We start from the raw sequence: 20,108 nt of genomic DNA, 5'->3' as shown, positions 1-20,108 counted from the left end.
CTCGTTTGAAGCGTTTGATGCTTGAGTGCCGAGACGATAAACCCGCTTTAATGTGAAGAGGCCTGACACGTCCACGTCGGTCACGAAGTCTCAACAAACACTCAACCGTGTTCCCTTCTTCACAGAAAGTCTCTCCATCATCAGCAACCACTGCTTTTAGTCACCGTTTTTATCGTTGTGAAGCACCCGGTTATCTCATTCTGTTGGAGAAGCATGTCTACTGACTCACCTGTGGACGAGGAGGAGCGTCCGGAAAGCCCAGCTGAGAGGCCAGACTCACCACCCTCACAGCTAGTCTTCCTCCCACCCCCCAACAGCGAGTCTTCATCTGCTAGTCGGACTTCTATTCATCCCACGTTCGTACTGCCAGAAGGTGACCCCTTTTACAACCTCGTGGCTCGTCGAGAGGACAACAGACCCCGTCTCTTCCCTCCGTTCTCAGGGTGGAGCGATAACAAGGCTGAGAACTGCGCGGACCCATATTGCAAACACGACGTCATTGTTCACGAGCAAGTGGTTGACAAGTACGAAACTTGCGGGTCTTGCGGATTTGTACCGGCGTTTGGATGGCTATATCGCTGTGGCGTGGACATCACCGGCTTCTCCCACCGCATGGAGCCAGGCCAGGCCCCCGTCCTCAGTCCCTGGGTATCTGACGCCTTCGATGCTGGTCACTACACCAACCTGCAAAAGAACATCCTGGAGTGGCAGAAACTCAGAGTTGTGCAGACAGTTGCAGAGGAGCACACCGAGCATCTTGTTGCTTTTCCTGTGACGGGAGTCATATATGGCATCGGTGATGACGATGACGACGAGAATCCCCACGTGGATTTTGTCGAAGATGTGTCGCATACGGACTCAGACCAGTTCGCCGAAGACCGTCCCCTGATCCAGTCGTCAGTCTACCCTCCTTGCAGTTTTCGCGCCTGCCACAATTGTGCACCGCATCTTCAGGAACGAGCGTGGCTTAGCATTAACGAGGTATGCAGAGATACGACAGTCAGAGCTCCCAGCCAGTGGGATTTACGTGACCGCAGCATCTCAGATGCAAACATTGTCAGGAACTTGGGGCTCCGACGTTTCTCACGTTCTGGACCTGCTGCCGGATCAGTAGCCGAATCAAGCACTTCGCTTACCGAGCAGAACAGTAAATCACCCTCTGCGCTGCTCAAGAAGCTGATCGTCAAGACCACCAAGAGCTCCAGCAGTTCGCCTAAGCCTACCAAACCGACTACTACCGTTCTTCCTGCCCTCACAGCCCAAATCGCTGGGACAGTGGCCGGTTGCTTTACCAACGCTCCTCCTACCGCATCAATTGTTGCTCGACCCACTGAATCAAGCGCTGCACCATCGATTCAACCCCCAGCTGCACCACTCACCGCGCCCCCTCCGCCTCCTCATTTAGAAATTCCCCTGTGGCTCACTGCGAGTGCCAGTTCTTCCACTTCACGTTCCACCAACTGGAACGCTGGGTCTTCGCAAGCAGGGCCCTCTGGAACGTATCGACGACCCTCTGCTAGATCATCGCACCCAGAGAGAGCCCAGGGCGCACGGAACAGCATTAACAGACATCCCCGCCGCCCGAATTTCGTTTGCGGCCCCCCGCGTACAATCGTCAGAGTGCCAGCAACTGTGCACGAAGAATACGAGGGCGATAATTTGTCCGGAGGAGAATATGAAGACGACGATGAGAATGAAGATGAGGATGAGGACGAGGATGAAGACAACGAGTCGGGTGGATGTCTCCTGGATCTCGCATCCCGTGCGGAGGACAGTGAACACCGACCCTGAAGTAATGATCGACAAGAGACACGAACGCTCAAATGATTTACGCGGAATGATTGGCATACAGCCACACGGGTATGCAGCTGGTCGTGACGGAATTTAAGTTGCTATTATGATGATCCGATCGATCTTCGCGGGATGACCACGGAATTTCAGTTCCAGCGTGGAAAACTAATTTGCCATAATGTGGGGGTATGACAATTTCCTTTCATGTAATTTCTTAAAATGCCTGATGGGAATACATCGACAGGTCAATAATCACAGCAAACTCTCAGTACTAGTCAATCAATCATAAAATAATAAAATGAAATTTCTCGTTTGTCATTGTTTGAGTATTGAAATTTGACCATGGGAAGTAACTCGGATATAATTACCGCGCATTTAAATATGTAATACAATCCCTAGGGGCCTGTGGATTTCCTGTCGAACTCTCGAAGTTAGTTATCACTTTGTTGTTTCGGAGAATTGACGAAAGTTAGATTATGTGTAGAGTCGTGATGTCATACATCCTCTCTTATTTGGTTGACAGCTCATGGTAGGTCTGTACAACCAAAGGGTTGTAGATGATCCAGAAAAAACGATTATTACATGATTGATTTAACTAGTTATAGTACGGTCTACTTGTCAAAGTAGACAGCGCCCCAATTAGGGAAGAAATGATATACGAACAGAGGTCTATAGAGCATCAATCAATTGACCAAACGTAAGAGACTGACCGTTCGGGATTAGTAACAGTACCTAGTATGATTCTTGTTATAGAGACTAGGAAATAATATATCGATAATACTATTAATACTAATAGTTCATGATTCTAGCTGCTGCTTAACTCTTGTCTCCCCGCGGCTTCCGTCTCCAGTTTGGGTCATAAGGTAATAGTGTACCCGGACTTGATGAAACTACAACGTTCTCAGAAGGTGCCGAATAGAGTTTGTATAACAACAATGATATTAAGACTCGAAAGTTATTTTATTGTATTTATAGCCCTCACCTAATTGATCATAAAGGTACTATCGAGGTTCGGACACTTCAAACCGGTCAATGCGTATTTCAACCTGATGTCAATGATACGAGCAGAATGGTATTCTCGGATACAAAGACCTTCGAAAGCTTTTGTTGACAACTCTCAAGTAGGTCTGCTACTGGATACAGTTATAATATATGAGGTAGTCTGTGGAAATAATTTCCGCGGAGGAGCCTGAGAGACTGTCATACAGTAGCTGCATGCAGGTAGCATCTACCGGGTTCGGCCTGTGTAGATATGGGATGGCGGGTACACCAAACTCAAATTATGGACGTCGCATCTGACTATTGGTGAAAAGTATCACGATAATGAGCCAGCTAGAGATTGATTCTGCATGATAGATTAGTAGCATGATTACTTTACCATGATGTTATCGACTTGACTGTTAGTGGTAGCTATAAGACATTACTATATATCAAGGACTTAAGAGTACATCCTAGTTTCACATCATGGTTCAGCAGTATATCAAGCTCTGAACTTTTAACTCTAAATCCTACTGATCTATGTCTGACCGATATACATAATGCACCTATTCAAACCTCTGACCACCTTGGGTGCTCTCCTATCTCTGGGCAGCCTGACATCGTCCCAAAACACATCAGTGCCCCCAGCCAACACCAGCGGAGTTCTCCCGGCATCTCTCTATGTCGACAATGCCCCAAGCTATCTCCGTCCATACGTGATCCGCCAGTATGCTACTGCTCAATCCACCATTCTTCGGGGCGAGATATTTCGCTTCCACATCACCGGCGCGTCCTCTGGTGGTGCTTTCACACTCTCCATCGTCAGTGCGCCCCAGAATACGATCCTGAACGTTTTGCCGCATATACATGAGCGGCACTTCGAGAACTTCTACAATTACAAGGGTCGCTTCCAATTGTGGGCACAGGGGCACGACAACATGACGCAGCAGACCCGGGTTCTCACCCAAGGCGACTTTGGCGCTGTTGTGCGGAATTCGACGCATACCTTTCAGATGATGGATCCTGATACCCAGATGGGAGGACTGATTGTGCCAGGAGGGTTTGAGTAAGTTATCTATGTCACATTATCAAATCATCAACATATGACCAGGCGAATGCGAGCATAATCACTGATTCAAATCCTAGGAGAATCTTCTTTGCTATAGGAAGAAACACCTCCACCTCAACTCACACACCCTACGATCCCAGCTTCGCCGGTGAAACCTTTTCCCTTGCGAGCTCCAACTCCTCGATGAACACCGAACAAACCTACGACGTCTATAACCAACCCAGCTTCAATCCTCGCCGAGATGCCATCAACGGCACCGCCCCAGCAAATACAACCTGGCACGACGGACCCAACCAACTCGTCCAATTCGGCCAGCCGTACTTCGTCGCCAACGGCTTCGGGCCAAAATATATCAACAATGAAACCGGATACCAGATCATCCAACCGTTGGTCGGGCCCACCCAGAGCGGGGATCTGAATTTCACGACTTCGACCATCACGCTGAGCTCAGTTCCACCGAATATCACTATCCCCACGTGGAATATCCCCGATGTTGTGGCGTTCCAGGTTCTGGAGGGGAATTTGTGGGTGCAGATCGCGAACTATGATACTGCAATCTTGTCGACGGGGGATGTAGCGCTTATTCCGGGGGGTATCGATTTCAAGTATTGGACAGAAACTTATTATACAAAGATTGTGTCCATGAATAAAGGGAGTAATGGGGTTGATCAGCAGCTGATTGCCAGGGGAGGAAATTATTCATCGGTAATGTTTCCTAATACCTGGCCTTGAGATTGAGTAAGGTTGGGAATTGTCTTATTTGCTGAGTTTATTTTGCAGACGTTCAGGGAAAGTCGGCTATATACTATAGAGTATACAGGGAGCAGTGACTGTGCTTTGCATGTTCACTACTCCTATACGTACACCTCTAGAAGTGATGATATACATAAAGAAAACAACTAGATGTAGATGATAGCCGATCAAATGAAAAGGACTGGTGCTATTCTATGAGAATTCAAAAATGGAATTATATCAATAGAAACGAGTATTTACAGAATTATTAGCAAGATACTATACATAATACATTCTTCGAAATAAACCATTGAATTCTATCTTAAAAATACCCGTAGCGCAGATAACTAACTGATTAGATTGTATTAATCTTCTATCGGCACCCCCAACCCAACCGCGGCAGGTCCATCCATCCACCAGGACCCATTCCGAGCCAGTTCCGAACCTCGGCACCGCGCTAAGCGCATGCTACTTACCTACTGGGTCAGATGCTTGGATGATCACGCTCGCTTTATTTCCCCATGATGATAATAAAGTCCCCGAACTTCCCCTCCGTTTGTCCGCTGCATTTAGCAATGGCTCCATGATACTACCACCAACAAACATCGACCATGGCCGCCGACCTTGAACCTTCATCCACACCCGCTACTGCTGCTGCTGCTGCTCCTGACCATGAGGAAAAACACAGTGAGGGGAAGAACCCGGTGAGCAGCAGCCCTGCGGGGGACGGGGACGGGGACTCTTCATCACCGCCGGTATCGTCAATAACCGACACTCAATGTCGCCAGCTGCTGGCAGCTCTCAAGACAACAGATCGTACAGTCGATCGGTTAGATAGGTGAGCAATTCGCAATATTCTCTATCCTCAAACCATTCCTCCCCCACCTTCCCCCCAAGCAATCCCAATACTAACTCCGACACAACCAAACAGACTCATGTCCACAGCCGCCGGCCAGGAACGAGTCCTCGCAATCACAGGCTACCTCGCACACACCCTACATCACATCCTCTCCTCCGCACCATGGATCGCCTTCCAAGCGCGTCTCAGCCTGCTCGCCCGTCTACGAAACAAATCCAACCTTAAACCCACCCCCACCTCATCATCATCATCTTCCTCATCATCATCGCGCCTCCTCGCCCTCTCCTCCCTCATGTCCGAAACCCGCTTCACCCTGCGCCTCCTCGGCCTCGTACCCCTCTGGACATGGGGCTCGCAGACCCTGAAACATCCTCCCGCAGACAAACCCCTCTACATCCTGACTCTCCTACAAGTCTTCGTCAACGTCATCTACCAAGCGCTCGAGAACGTCGGGTACCTTGCCTCGAAGGGGATTGTGTCGAAGCGGTTCGTTGATCGGTGGGGCGGGATCGATAAGTGGTATATTTGGAGTACGAGGGCGTGGTTCGGACATATTTTCTTTCAGTTTTTCGTGTTGTGGAGAGGCACGGTGTTGAGGAGGAGGAAGATGAGAGAGGAGGTTGGTGGGAAGGAAGAGGGGCAGAAGAGGGAAGCGCTGAAGAAGGAGATTCATGCGTGGAGGAAGAGTCTCGTTAATAATGTTTGTTGGGCCCCGTTGTGTCTGCATTGGTGCTTTGAGAAGGGTATTGGGTTCCCCGAGCACTTGACTGGGTTGGTGAGTTTTATGGCGGGGGCTTGGGATGTTTGGGATTCGTGGGTGGCTACGGGGTTGTCCTAGAGATGATATTCTTCTATATATTGTATTGAGCGATTATAGCATATGTATGCTTACTTGGATGTTATACTATGATATAGATATAGATTAGGGTGGAGAAGACATATAGTCAATTCTACTAGCTTGCTATGCTAGGGGAAAGTTCACATCCATCACTGTAACACATATCCAGATATTTACCTATCCCAACGCCTGTGCAAATCGTAGTGGTCGTACAAATAGACAGTCTAGACCCATTTAACCAGCGAAACGCCCAAACAATCAAACCTAGAATGTCTACTCCTTTGATCCATGCTCCCAGCAAAGCAAGACAACCCCCCCCCCCCCTAAACATCCGGTACCGACATCCTCGCCAGATCCATCGACGACGCGCGTTGAGCCGCAAGCATATTCCGATATAACTGGCTACACAAAAATCCATCTATCGGCCAGGTATAACTACCCATATCTGTCGACAGGAGCTCATCCATCGATTCGTCCACCCTCTGCTCATTCCAAATGAACGCCCCCGCATCGATAATCCTCACACTGCGGATATCGTACCCCTCAAACGAGTCAAGCTGAGTGATATGCGCTCGAACATCGACCAGCTGCATGAGCCCGCTTTCGTATTCGTAGACCCTGTTGCGCTGCTCTTCATCCAGTCCGAGTATGAGCATTCCTTCAACTCGATGCTGCGGGTCTGACGAAGGTAGCATGACGGGTGTGCTGTCCGGGCCAAATTGGTAGAGCTTGAACCCGTACACGGTTGCGTGCATCATGCGTCTAGCGATGGGTATCGTCTGGGGTATATCAAGGAGGTACTTGAGTGCTGTGGGGAGCATAAGCACTCCGTAGACGAAACGAGCTGCACAGCCCGGCTTTTCGACCAGGTGATTTACCTCGTCGTCTGTTAGGCTGTTGCTTCGTGCTTGTAGGAAGTCTGAGGGGTAATCCGCTTTATAGTCCATGACTTGGTGCGTTCAGTGCTTGTCAAGCTGATGAAATGGGGCAAGCAAACGATCTATCAGTAGTAGTAGCTGTGATCCCCTAATGGAGAGGTGTCTCTCGTGTTGCGGGAAATGCCTCAGTGCGATGGATGCTCACTCGTGAGGGAGGGGGTCTGTCAAAGAATATGAGGATGAATGAGTGAGTAGTGTATGTCTACAGAAGGCTGTCAATATAACTTATATGGTTATGGCCATGTCGGACAGGCTGTTACTGTGAATACCAATTTGCTCATCCAGTCACCAGGACTGACCGAGCTGTTGCCCCGGCGTGAAAAACATAGCCCGGTGTGCACATAGCAATATAGAAAAGAGTAGTATTCTGGTGATCTCTCGCCAACCAAATACAAGCCAGGTTCACACGGCTCTGGCTAGTTTGATGGTACATGTATACCCTTGTCTGCCGAATAGGGAAGTCCCGATCATAGGCAGCAAGTTGCCGGCAAGGCACTCGCCGTCCACCACAAGGCTATTGTACTAACAGTGCCTTGGGCATGGTGATGCAGAGCCAGAGCCAGCCTGGTGTGGCCTAGGCTGACAGATGCCATGCCGTGGCTGTCATAGAAGCATCTCTCTGCGCATGCATGCAGGGGAGACGGCTGCCTCAGGCACAAGCACAGGCACAGTGTTACCGGGCGGTGCAGTGCACAGCACAGAACAGGCAAATCCCCGATAGCAGCCACAGTGACTCATTTTGCGAAAAAGAACTGCGGCTTATAAAGCAACGATGGAGTAGTTAGCAACATAGTTGAATGACCCCAGATAATACTGATTAGTCGTAGTAGTTAACTACGTTAGTAACTAGTAGTCTTAGTTGGGGGACGATCAAGAGTGGATACTACCGGCTTCCATACGCTTCTCTCTCTCCTCCCCAGGCGGTGGCGGCAACCAGGTTTGGTGGCTCGTGAATCTGCAACAGCTTAAGTCATCAAGCCCCCGGTAGGGCCTGGCACTATCGTCACCTCTTAACTGGAGCTCTCTCTCTCTGCCCATCCTCCGATCTCACTTTCAACTCTCTTCCCCTACTGCCATCCCATCTCATCCTCTCAATTTACTCCCCTCCCTCCAGCATCTCTTTCGGTCTGGTGGGCTTTGTTTCAGTTTTTCATCTCCCTTCATTTTCCTCTTTGTTCCTGTTGCCGAGCTTCACCAAATCCGGTACAGCGACAGTCCTTGATACGTACCCAAGAGTCTACGTTGCTTTACGCGCCTTATCCAACTCCCCCCCCCTCAAGATGAGCGCAGAACCCGATCACACCCACGACAAGAAGAGAGTCAACCTCCAGTACGTGATGGAATCCACTATGGCATCAACATCTCCATCCCATTCGAAGATGCTAACCTCATCGCACAGTGACGCTTCCGGCGCCGACAAGAAAGAGGTACAGACTTTTGCCTGCGGAACGGGAAGGGACCTTGATGGCGAATACTGACCACTGCTGCGAAATAGGAACTCGACACCTCGACGGCTATCTTGAAGAAGAAGAAGAAGCCCAACTCCCTCATGTAAGCTAGTTCTGGCCTTGGTGCGGGGATACTGATCGGGTACTGACTGTCGGGGTGCTAGTGTCACCGATGCCGTCAACGATGACAACTCCGTTATTGCCCTCTCCAACAACACAATGGACACCCTTCAGCTGTTCCGGGGTGATACCGTTCTTGTCAAGGGCAAGAAGCGCAAGGACACTGTTCTGATTGTTTTGGCCGATGATGATCTCGATGATGGAAGCGCTCGCATCAACCGTGTTGTGAGACACAACCTCCGTGTCAAGCACGGCGATATCATCACCGTCCATCCTTGCCCTGACATCAAATACGTGAGTTTGACTGCTCTGAGCGTTATTTGGGCGACTTCTCTTGCTAACCTCGCTTGTTCTCATCCTACAGGCCAAGCGTATTGCCGTTCTCCCCATTGCAGACACCGTTGAGGGCCTGACTGGCTCCCTTTTCGATGTCTACCTCGCCCCCTACTTCCGCGAAGCCTACAGACCCGTGAGACAGGGAGACCTGTTCACAGTACGAGGTGGTATGAGGCAAGTGGAATTCAAGGTTGTTGAGGTGGATCCCCCAGAGTATGGTATCGTGGCCCAAGATACCATCATCCACTGCGAGGGTGAGCCGATCCAGCGCGAGGATGAAGAGGGCAACCTCAACGAGGTCGGCTACGACGACATCGGTGGCTGCAGGAAGCAGATGGCACAGATCCGTGAATTGGTCGAGCTGCCCCTCCGCCACCCCCAGCTTTTCAAGTCCATCGGTATCAAGCCCCCTCGTGGTATCCTCATGTACGGTCCTCCGGGTACCGGTAAGACTCTGATGGCTCGTGCTGTAGCCAACGAGACCGGTGCTTTCTTCTTCCTGATCAACGGTCCCGAGATCATGTCTAAGATGGCCGGTGAGTCCGAGTCGAACCTGCGCAAGGCCTTCGAGGAAGCCGAGAAGAACTCCCCTGCCATCATCTTCATTGATGAAATCGACTCCATCGCCCCTAAGCGTGAGAAGACCAACGGTGAAGTCGAGCGCCGTGTCGTCTCTCAGCTTCTGACCCTGATGGACGGCATGAAGGCCCGCTCCAACGTTGTTGTCATGGCCGCCACCAACCGCCCTAACTCCATCGATCCCGCTCTCCGTCGTTTCGGTCGTTTCGATCGTGAGGTCGACATCGGTATCCCCGACCCGACTGGCCGTCTGGAGATTCTCTCCATCCACACCAAGAACATGAAGCTTGGCGATGATGTCGATCTGGAGACCATTGCCGCCGAGACCCACGGTTACGTTGGTTCCGATCTTGCCTCTCTGTGCTCTGAGGCCGCCATGCAGCAGATCCGTGAGAAGATGGATCTGATCGACCTCGACGAAGACACCATCGACGCTGAGGTCCTTGACTCCCTTGGTGTTACCATGGAGAACTTCCGTTACGCCCTTGGTGTCTCCAACCCCTCCGCTCTGCGCGAGGTTGCCGTTGTCGAGGTGCCCAACGTCCGTTGGGAGGACATTGGTGGTCTGGAGGAGGTCAAGCGCGAGCTCATCGAGAGCGTCCAGTACCCCGTCGACCACCCCGAGAAGTTCCAGAAGTTTGGTCTTTCGCCTTCCCGCGGTGTTTTGTTCTATGGTCCTCCCGGTACTGGTAAGACCATGCTTGCCAAGGCCGTGGCCAACGAGTGTGCTGCCAACTTCATCTCGGTCAAGGGTCCTGAGCTGCTGAGCATGTGGTTCGGTGAGTCCGAGAGCAACATCCGTGATATCTTCGACAAGGCTCGCGCCGCTGCTCCTTGCGTTGTTTTCCTGGATGAGCTGGACTCCATCGCCAAGTCTCGTGGTGGCTCTGTCGGTGATGCCGGTGGTGCCTCTGACCGTGTCGTCAACCAGCTCCTGACCGGTAAGTTTGTTGCCTCTACTATATATGAGTAGTTACTAATGTTCATACAGAGATGGACGGTATGACCTCCAAGAAGAACGTGTTCGTCATCGGTGCCACGAACAGACCCGAGCAGCTTGATGCTGCCCTGGTCCGTCCTGGTCGTCTCGACACCCTGGTCTACGTTCCCCTGCCCGACCAGGCCTCTCGTGAGAGCATCCTCAAGGCCCAGCTCCGCAAGACCCCCATCGCTGGCGATATCGACCTCTCCTTCATTGCCAGCAAGACCCACGGATTCTCCGGTGCTGATCTTGGCTTCGTGACCCAGCGTGCTGTCAAGCTCGCGATCAAGCAGTCCATCGGCGCTGACATCGAACGCCAGAAGCAGCGTGAGGCTCAGGGCGAGGATGTCAAGATGGAGGACGAGGAGGTCGAGGAGGAGGACCCGGTGCCGGAGCTTACCCGGGCACACTTCGAGGAGGCGATGAAGTCGGCCAGACGGTCCGTCAGCGATGTGGAGATCCGTCGGTACGAGGCCTTTGCTCAGAGTCTGAAGAACTCGGGTGGCAGCAGCTTCTTCCGCTTCCCGTCGGCGGGTGAGGTGACGGACAACAACACGTTTGGTGAAGCCGGCAATGACGACAGCCTCTATGACTAGATTGGGTTGCATGTTTCCAAGTTAGTTATCCATCTGCACTACTACTACTACTTAGAAACAGCGGGTTTTGAGGCCGGGATATAGCCCCGGTCCAAATTCGTATTGGGTTACAGTTTCCTTTTCTTTTCCCTTTTTTCCCCACTTTTCCTTTGATCGTTCTGAGATTGCGAATATCTGTCTCGCATACTGAGTGCCATAATATTAAGCTTAAAGAGTAAATGAATTGCACGTCTTGGTAGACAACCCCCACTGTTGTACAAAAATAATGAGGCATGTATATATGCCCATGCTGGTATCAGGATAATGCAACGCCTTCCGTAGTAAACCACCAAAACAACGCCATATAAGCAATAAGCCAGGGAATATAGCCAGGGAGCCTGGCTGATAAAGAACCAAACACCATACCAACACGCCCGCCACAAAACAAACGAACTCAACAGCCACCACACAATATATCAACAGGCACATTAGTTATTTAGCCTGCTTCCCTGTCTTCGACTCCTTCTTCACCTTCTTCACTGGACTCGCCGTATCATCCTTATTATTCTTCGACCCTTTGCCTCCCCCACCACTTCCACCCTCCTCCTTATGCCCATTCTCCTTATCCCCACCCAGATCCCCAAGAATATCCCCCCCATCCTCCGCAACCACTACCTCCCTCAACATCTCCTTCAACGCCCTAACCCCCTGCTCTACCACCGACGAGGGAATCCTCACATCAAACGTCTCCAGATTCTCAATGCTGTTGCCATCCTCGTCACCTCCATTGCCACCACTATTCCCATTGCTTTGCTGTTTGGCTTTATTCGCTTCCGCTAGCACCGGATGCTTCCTCCCCTCCGCGGACGCTACTACCGCCTCGAACACCTCGTCGAAGCGCTCGCATCGCCCGCCGCGGAGGAGCTCTTGGGCCAGTTTGCGGATGCGTTCTGTCCACCCGAGGCGTTGGAGGGAGCTGAGGAGCGTGGCGTGAAGGTCTTCGAGCGCGGGCGTGCTGGTTAGGTGCTGGAGAAGGTCGGATTCGAGGGCTTCGGTGGAGCTGGAGGATGCTTGGTTGGCGTTTGTTGTGCTGGGGGAGGAGGAGGGCATTGTTGCTGTTGCTGCTGCTGCTGCTGCTGCTGCTGCTGCTGCTGCTGCTGTTGTTTTTTTCTGGTTTGGAGGGTTGGAGTTGGTGTAGTGCTGCTGCTGGTGGAGTCGAGGTGACAACTGATGGGTGGGCGCGGCGCGAAGTGGGACAGACTGGTTAGTGATGGGGAGTGTAGCGCTTGCGATGTATAGGCGGTTGATAGAGGTATCGAGTAAAGAGGTAGGATGATCCGGATCAGCGCAAGAGGTAGCAAGGTATATATAAAGCTAAGTCGATGGTGGCGTGCGACTTGCTCGTGGACGAGCTGAGATACAATATCTGCGATCGCGATCGGTTAGCGGGTACGGTTATGGAAAAGATTGCGCGCGGGTTGAAGTTGTAGCTTTTGCGGTATTGATTGACTAATAGATTTTTCTTTCTTCTGCGTCTTACCTATCTGTTTCACGATGTGATAGGGAGCGTCGGAGTGGTGTAGAATCGAAAAGAAGGGAGCGAGAGGGGGGTTGAGGAGGCACTTGGGGGCGAGAATAATCCTAGTCCGGGGAAAGGCGAGCCTTGCAGTGGTCGGAGGTCAGCGCAGGAACCGCCGATAAGATGAGTTGCCGCATCCCGATTAGTGTCCATCTATATGATGCTTTGTAGCTCCTTACTCCAATGTGGACAGATTTCGTCGCTTTTACAGGGGTGTTCTCTATGAATTTAGATGATGGTAGTTAATAGACCTGGACTGGGTACTTCTTTAACAGTCTTGAAGTTGTTCATCTGCAGCTGCACATGATCGCTGGGATCTCCGGGCCTTTCAAGTGCGCTACTTTGCGACCAAAAGACTTGATCCATCCTCGTTGACTTCATCAAGAATGACCAACAATGATGGCCCCGAGCTGATCGGACTAGGCCGAGTTGGACGCGTAATGCGCTTCGGAGATATTGCAGTGAAAACGGCCAATATTTGGACTGTGTCTGAGGGCGCGTCCGAGACGACAATCATCAGCTATGAACAAACGACCGAGCTAAACAAAGAATCCCTAAAACACGAGGGCCATGTGTATAGTCATCTGGGGCATATACCAGGCGTAATAAAGCCCTACCAGGTCTCCGACACCGAGATTCGAATGCCATATATGCGCCAGTGTTCACTCAGCCACTATCTGCGCGCTCATCGTGATGGCGTGGACAACCATCGACGATTACAATGGCTCCAGGAAGCTGCACATACTATCCGTGGAATACATGAGCGGCGGGTATTAGTCGCCGAAATCGCGACGCGGAATTTCCTACTTGAGGAGGATCTTTCTCTTCACATATGCGATTTCACCGAATCGGTCATTGTTGCGAATGATGAGGACATGTCCGACTTCGTATCAGACGACTATGTTTCAGTCAAGTCCGACATTTCGCGCTTCGGCTCAATGATGTACGAGGTTATCTCCGGAAACCAGTTCGAATTCTATGTTATACCCGACATCGAGACCGACCTAGATGATGATCCAGAGTTCAAGACATTCAAGACCTGGCCGACCGCCGACAGACTCCCAGATTTGAACAATGTGTTCCTGGGGGATGTCATCGGGAGATGCTGGGCTAGGGAAGGGTTTCTCTCCATGCAGGAAGTTTGTCACGCCTTGGATACACGCCATGGATAATGTTGATCAAGGGTCAGCAGCCTCAAAGGCTTCTAGAGATAGGAAAAGGGAGAGTTGAGTTGAAGACAGTTATCGCGGTTAGCACGTCCGGTAAGCACAGCAATCATTCTCGCCATTGTCATTGTTCCACGACTTCGTTTATCATGGCGGACGATATCCGCCTTTTTTGCCCTCCATCAGACATTTATTCTTTAATCTCCTTTCTGTAGAAGGGGAAAAAAAACTCTTATATTATTAATACATTCTATTACCGGGCATCTGATACCGGAGATGTCAGAGATCTAATATCTTTAGGAAACATACGAAGCTGCTCCGATACACGCCTAAAACAAATAAAAGGCGCCGGACTTGGAAATCAGATTGCCGAGGGGATTTTGATAACATCATCCTAGGCAGTGGACTCAATACCTTGATGGAATATGATTGATGAAGCATCTCTATGATCCAGCGTCACCACTCACCATTACTCCGCCGTCTACTCAGCAGTATTTCTAAACTGAGTTGGAAGATATGCGGCGAATTGATCGTAATATCGACGCGTGTTGTTGGCTAAGGATGGTGGTCGGATTTATATGCACAGGAGTTCATCGCGATTGCTGAAGTTACTCCTATTACCGGCTGACTTCGGTCATCTCCTACTAACGGTCTACTGAGCAATATTAACGGAAAAGTTAGCCGCCTGGCATCGCATCGCATCGCACTGCAGCACCTCCAGTTGGCGTTGGCAACGGCTAGTACTATAGGTGTAAATAGGCGCGCGCGAGACAGAGAACGCGGGGCGCATAATCCGAACAAGGCTTTTTCCAAGTTACTATGTAAGTTCCGATATAAATAGCATCAAACGGCGGTTGGCGCATCGAATGGACCACGATGCAATCATTGCGCGCGCTGGGGTGGGTATGGATAAACATATATGTAGCACGGAGTATAAGGTACTAAGTAAATACTTACGTAGACATATGACTACCATCACACTGGCTCCACCAACCCTCTAGGTGCAGATAATCTACTTACATCTCCCCAGCTGAGCTGCATGTAAGCGACAAGGAGAGATTAATACTGATCCAGATGGCTGGTTCACACCCACATGTTCGTGTGTAAAGTTTGCTGCTGCGTTGCCAGGGATTCGAGGTGTCACAACCGGGCTGCAGTGGTGAAAAAAGGCACGCACAATCGCGCGCGGGATGGCTAGCTTTGCAAGGGGGGAAGATGTGATGCAGTGCTGATAAGATGTATGTATGTATGTATGTATGTACTCGGTAAGGCAGTTATCGTCCGTTCGTTCGTCCTTCCGTCCTACATGCAGGATGAGCCAGATCTGAGCGCTTGCTTCCTTGATTCATGTGGACTGAACGCACGGTGAGGGGGTGGTGGTATATGGTAGTAAAAATATAGCACGGAGCTGCCGATAGAAGGAAAATTGTCTAGATTTCAGACGTGCGAAAATCCTACGGATCGGATATTTCTGTCGCCGCCTGATGGGATCGTCGTGGCTGATAGACAATCTCCTGAGACTGGGAGATGGTGAGTATTCAAGTGTGTTATACCGCCTCAATAGTGGCGGCTCAATTGGTAGAACACAAGTCGTGCTGTGTTGCCCAGGCTGCTTGCTCCACAGTAAACCCGTTCGCATGGATGTGTTACCAGCTGCAACGGATGAAATTCGGTAGTCACGACTTTAGATTCGGCCGTTGTCTGTCATGTAGTGTAGAAGTACTGTTGATTGGGGCCTACACGTAGGATCTCTTCGAATATGCGTAAGCTCTATCTAGTATCTACTACTGTGGTGGATATCGATGGTGCAAATAGACTTCTACGGAGAGTCAGGCACACGGAGACAAAGCCCTTCGGCGATAGTATCCGAGGAAAGTTAAATATAGAACCAATTATCCAAGCTCGAGTGGATTGCAGGTAGAAACTAAAAAGACTAGAAGATAAAAAAAAGAAAAAAAAGGGGCAAGGGGAGAAGAAGATGGAGACGAGTGGAAAAGAGTTTTCTTTCTGATGGAGTCGTGGATGTCCTTGCATGGACAATCATCGACAATTCAGCGTCAAGATGGGGAACAAATGGCACGATGACAGCGGAGGATTCGGACCCAGGAGCGTCCGAAAACGTCGAGGCTCCGGCACTATTGAATTCTGACAGCGCCTGGGTTGAATAATAGTGGGAATAATCGTGGAGATGGGCTCCTGAACCCAACCCCCCTCCGTCCACTGGCCGTTGAGCTTGTCCGGCGATGTTTCTGGTTTGCATGAACCCCGATCGAAACTAGTAGCATTTGTGTGATAATAGTGCTGGTGACTAGGATGGGCGCTTCGTTAGTGTCCTCATAATCGCACGGAACCTCCGCCAGGGGATGGGGCCCCCCCCCGTCCACCATTTGTTCTTTTCCATTCTCAATTTTGTTCCTGGAGGAGCGTTGGCGCTTGGATCCGGCGATGGCTCTCCTTTTTTTTTTTTTTCTCACCCTGGTTTTTCCGTTGGTCTATCCCGCCTGTTGTCTGCGAGATGCGTCACTGAGTGAGTGATTTTGCCCAGAAACTGGCTGGGAATGAAGCAAGGATGAGGGATCCATTTACGGAGCAAGTACTGGAGAGGGGGTCGGACTGGGCCGATAAACGGCCGACAATAGATTCCATGGATTCCATAGATACCATCATATAGTCAAGAATAACACCCAACTGGGATGATCATAGAAAATTGAATCACTGAGCTGAGCTGTCTGTATACTTCCAAGGGAAAGTGACCTGCGGAGAGTCCAGACCGGCATCACGTGCGGCGATCCAACTTTAGAAGCGCCTGTTGGTTTTCCCGTTCGGCGGTTCGTTGGAACTCCGCGCCCAACCAGCTTCTTGTTCTGTTGCTGCTTCTTCCCCGTCCATCGCTGCCTCTCATCTTTGCTGAATGCGCTCCCTTTCTCTTCTTGTACATCCCAGTCCACCAGTCTCCCTTCCTCGTGGCCTTTGATTATTATCTCCGTCATCCAACCCAGCTATCATCAACAAGGGTGTTCTTCTCCCTTTCGCACATCTTCTTCATCTGGTTGGACCCCCAGAACTTGGCCGAGCTTCCCCGCTCTCGCTGTCGCTGCATGCCTTGTTGGCCTCAGGAATCCCCCTCCGCTCCTCTTCCATCACGGCCGCTATTCATGCTTCGTCGTCCCTTCTACTGCGTCTTCTCGTCTTCTTCTTTATTAGCTCTTTCCACCCCCAGTCTTTCATAATTAGCTTCTTCTCCCCGAGTCTCCTCCGTCACCAAGTCCGCGCTTCGCAGACTCCGTCCATCTTCACTGTCGGTGTCCTTATAATTCACCCGCTTTCCGTCCCTCCCGTTCATGTGGCACGCCTGTCGACGAAGTTTGGCTTCCAACACTCAACACCCGGGTCAGTCTCAGTCCGTGATTGACAACTTTGAACGCCTTCTGTGCAACCGGATTCATCCTTTGTACCCAATCTTTGGCGACTTGTCTCGGGTCTAGAAGGCTGGCGCTTCGCTGAGTCTGCTAGCCGGTCCGACGTCCTTCCCAGCCCCCCTCCTCTACGTGTCTCCAGGCGTCGTCACCGGTTATTGAATCCCCTTCATCCACCATGTCTCTTCATACCTCCTATCATGCCGACTCGGATGCGGACGACGAATACGAGCGCAGCGTGATCACGTCCCCCCATCTGGCCACCGACTCCGAGGCCTCCCCTTCCGAATCCGAATTCCCGTCAGCAGAACATACCCCCACGACTCTAGCCAATGTGGATGATAATCCCCGATCGCCCCGGACAATTATCACTGAATGGACTGCTGAGGAATGTGCCAATTTTGTTGCCGCCCTCGGTCTTCGTCAATACTGCGCCGCGTTTCTAGGTAAGCCCAAGACATCAAAACAAAGGCGCTAAGACTTCCGGGTCACTGACTGCGTGGCGTCTGTGTTACAATAGAAAATGAAATCGTCGGCGAAGCGCTCATTGCTCTGAAACATGATGAACTCAAAGAGATGGGGATCGCGAGTGTGGGACATCGATTGACTATCTTGAAGAGTGTATACGAAACGAAGGTCAAGCAAGATATTCCGATAGATGCAGATCACTACATCCCATTGTGTATGTTCACCAAACTCCTGATTCTGGCTGGTTTTGCTTGTGTTATCGACTTGCTAATGTGGTGTACCTGGGCAGCCGCGGATCAGAGCATGAACGAAACCGCCACTCAAGATGATATTTCTCGATTGATTCGGTCCATTCGCGTACGAGATGACCGCATCATGTCTATGGAGTCAGAGATGCGACGGATTGCAGAGGAATATCGTCGACTTCGCGAAGAGCTTCTTCCGGTGTTCAAGATGGCGAAAGACAAGTCACAGCCGTTGCCCCCGCCTTCCTCTGTGCCAGGACCCGGCTCGGATGGATACCATGATGGGCCGACGCTCACGTCTCCGTCCGGAATCACGCTTCTGGATCGCTCTGGGAGTATCCTATCCCGGACTTTCTCCAAACGGGGCCACAACGGTGGCACCACTCCCAAGACCAACTCCCCTACCCATATTCCTCCGTCGATCCACGAGGGCCGCATGTACAGTGATGGGCTAGATCCGTCCACGGCCAATTCCTCCCACTTGACTATGCTAAACGGCAAGTCGCAATTATCTCCAGGCATTCCGTCCCCGACTTCTCCAGGCAACCAGTACGCTCCACAGACCCTAGCCTCCCGAGCATATACACAACCGAGTTCTAGCAGCATAAATCACGGTTCCCACAGCCATCACGACGATACTACGGCGTCACAATCGCGGCCGGACCGTCTAAACCCCACACCAACACAAGCCACGCGCCCCGACATTCCCACTCGGTCAGAATCAAGGGCAACCCAGGATCCGCCTAGCGTGGAGATCTTCAAGTCCTTCCGCGTGTCAATGGACGATCCATGCCACAAGGTGCTTCCGGCTGCACTCAAGAAGTATAACATCAACGCGGATTGGAAACAATATGCACTATACATTGTATATGGTGATCAAGAACGATGTCTCGGGCTTGAGGAACGACCACTCATTCTGTTCAAACAGCTCGAAAAGGAAGGACGCAAGCCCATGTTTATGTTACGGAAGCAGGTCCATCCCATTGATGGCGGCATGTATTCCGGGGGAGGGTCTGCACCAAATAGTGCTGGCTTTGAGGGACGGCAAGCACAGATCAATTTGCCCGGCGGCGTGCTGTGAGCAGCAGTCTGCAACGTAATTCTCGATGGAAGCATTATCACGTTTAATTGTCGCTTGAGATACCCCCCGGACCCTGCCATGGGGTCGTTTCATTCCTCCCATTCTTCTCGATCTTCTCTCAGACCATTTATGTGGGCTTCTGTCATTGTCTCGATTCATATCATCATCATCTCATCATCATCATCATATCAGCGGTGTTACGGTGTTGGGGATCCCGGATAAGGAAAAGCTCATAAATCAGCGTGGCATTTGTTGGGTTTCTCTCTGCACTACGATCTCTTCCTACTTACTGGCTACTTTTATATGTCCGAGTCCAACACATACTACTTACCATCTTAATTTCTCTGAATAAATTCTCTGTCTACATTTACTTTGAACTTATCATGTCTGCTTCCGGGGTCATGCGGCATTCATCGTGAACTTTGTACTTAACCTATGCCCACTTCTTCACTATTCTCCATATTTGTTTGAGATATTTCGTCATAGATAGATAGCTTACATCCACCCCAGCATAGTTGCCTATCTAAATCAGAGTCATAATATGATGATGCTCAACTCGTATACCACTATACCAAAAGGATTCTACATTTTGGGGTGTCGGTTTTACTCACTACTATTGCTACAGTAGAAAGGAAGAGAAAAGTGGGGGGGGGGTTAAGAAAAAATATATTGTTGTTACTAGTAATGCTGGGGCTACTACGGAAATCAAGATTCGATAGTACCAAATTGAGGAATCAGTATTTATTGCTATTCAACTGTTATACCGGAGTACTACTCCGCAGTAAGTAGACTAATGTGTATAGAAACAAAGATATATGACAAACTGGAGAACTGAAGGAAAATAGTATACTATATCATTTATGTACTTCGTACCCATTACAAACTCATGGTGCTAAGCGTAGGCACCA

The 20,108-nt window shown here is 50.5% G+C and overlaps 8 protein-coding genes across 8 annotated transcripts; 6 read left to right on the top strand and 2 right to left on the bottom strand.

Annotated features, from left to right (window-relative positions):
• Window positions 1-213: 213 nt before the first annotated feature.
• Window positions 214-1,791, top strand: ASPBRDRAFT_136603 (uncharacterized protein; the record flags this gene model as incomplete). The annotated part of the gene is made up of 1 exon (XM_067618810.1): window positions 214-1,791. The coding sequence occupies one exon, from the start codon at window positions 214-216 to the stop codon at window positions 1,789-1,791; it is 1,578 nt and encodes a 525-aa protein (XP_067474410.1).
• Window positions 1,792-3,329: 1,538 nt separating this feature from the next.
• ASPBRDRAFT_136586 (uncharacterized protein) lies at window positions 3,330-4,570 on the top strand (the record flags this gene model as incomplete). Its single annotated transcript, XM_067618808.1, has 2 exons — window positions 3,330-3,835; window positions 3,916-4,570. The coding sequence occupies 2 exons, from the start codon at window positions 3,330-3,332 to the stop codon at window positions 4,568-4,570; spliced, it is 1,161 nt and encodes a 386-aa protein (XP_067474409.1).
• A 517-nt stretch (window positions 4,571-5,087) lies between these two features.
• On the top strand, window positions 5,088-6,585 carry ASPBRDRAFT_48191 (uncharacterized protein). Its single transcript, XM_067626035.1, has 2 exons — window positions 5,088-5,408; window positions 5,502-6,585. The coding sequence occupies exons 1-2, from the start codon at window positions 5,182-5,184 to the stop codon at window positions 6,265-6,267; spliced, it is 993 nt and encodes a 330-aa protein (XP_067474408.1). The 5' UTR covers window positions 5,088-5,181; the 3' UTR covers window positions 6,268-6,585.
• Window positions 6,586-6,590: 5 nt separating this feature from the next.
• On the bottom strand, window positions 6,591-7,214 carry ASPBRDRAFT_200327 (gamma-glutamylcyclotransferase family protein; the record flags this gene model as incomplete). Its single annotated transcript, XM_067621419.1, has 1 exon — window positions 6,591-7,214. The coding sequence occupies one exon, from the start codon at window positions 7,212-7,214 to the stop codon at window positions 6,591-6,593; it is 624 nt and encodes a 207-aa protein (XP_067474407.1).
• Window positions 7,215-8,485: 1,271 nt separating this feature from the next.
• cdc48 (AAA family ATPase CDC48) lies at window positions 8,486-11,266 on the top strand (the record flags this gene model as incomplete). Its single annotated transcript, XM_067628006.1, has 6 exons — window positions 8,486-8,535; window positions 8,605-8,632; window positions 8,701-8,756; window positions 8,818-9,067; window positions 9,138-10,629; window positions 10,680-11,266. The coding sequence occupies 6 exons, from the start codon at window positions 8,486-8,488 to the stop codon at window positions 11,264-11,266; spliced, it is 2,463 nt and encodes an 820-aa protein (XP_067474406.1).
• A 471-nt stretch (window positions 11,267-11,737) lies between these two features.
• ASPBRDRAFT_34465 (uncharacterized protein) lies at window positions 11,738-12,355 on the bottom strand (the record flags this gene model as incomplete). The annotated part of the gene is made up of 1 exon (XM_067623241.1): window positions 11,738-12,355. The coding sequence occupies one exon, from the start codon at window positions 12,353-12,355 to the stop codon at window positions 11,738-11,740; it is 618 nt and encodes a 205-aa protein (XP_067474405.1).
• A 640-nt stretch (window positions 12,356-12,995) lies between these two features.
• ASPBRDRAFT_349942 (uncharacterized protein) lies at window positions 12,996-14,467 on the top strand. The gene is made up of 2 exons (XM_067623300.1): window positions 12,996-14,086; window positions 14,291-14,467. The coding sequence occupies exon 1, from the start codon at window positions 13,211-13,213 to the stop codon at window positions 13,994-13,996; it is 786 nt and encodes a 261-aa protein (XP_067474404.1). The 5' UTR covers window positions 12,996-13,210; the 3' UTR covers window positions 13,997-14,086; window positions 14,291-14,467.
• A 3,117-nt stretch (window positions 14,468-17,584) lies between these two features.
• On the top strand, window positions 17,585-19,200 carry ASPBRDRAFT_136112 (adaptor protein STE50; the record flags this gene model as incomplete). The annotated part of the gene is made up of 3 exons (XM_067618765.1): window positions 17,585-17,852; window positions 17,927-18,088; window positions 18,164-19,200. The coding sequence occupies 3 exons, from the start codon at window positions 17,585-17,587 to the stop codon at window positions 19,198-19,200; spliced, it is 1,467 nt and encodes a 488-aa protein (XP_067474403.1).
• Window positions 19,201-20,108: the final 908 nt, after the last annotated feature.

The sequence above is a fragment of the Aspergillus brasiliensis genome (assembly GCF_001889945.1).
Source record: "Aspergillus brasiliensis CBS 101740 unplaced genomic scaffold ASPBRscaffold_17, whole genome shotgun sequence".
NCBI lineage: Eukaryota > Fungi > Ascomycota > Eurotiomycetes > Eurotiales > Aspergillaceae > Aspergillus > Aspergillus brasiliensis.
The sequence above is the reverse complement of the archived record's forward strand: the minus strand, read 5'-3'. Positions and strand labels throughout refer to the sequence as shown.

Bases quoted from the DNA above. Each gene is read 5' to 3' on its own strand.
- ASPBRDRAFT_349942 (XM_067623300.1), top strand. From the start codon at position 13,211: ATGACCAACAATGATGGCCCCGAGCTGATCGGACTAGGCCGAGTTGGA.
- ASPBRDRAFT_48191 (XM_067626035.1), top strand. From the start codon at position 5,182: ATGGCCGCCGACCTTGAACCTTCATCCACACCCGCTACTGCTGCTGCT. The intron at 5,409-5,501 runs GTGAGCAATTCG...ACAACCAAACAG, and splicing joins ACAGTCGATCGGTTAGATAG to ACTCATGTCCACAGCCGCCG.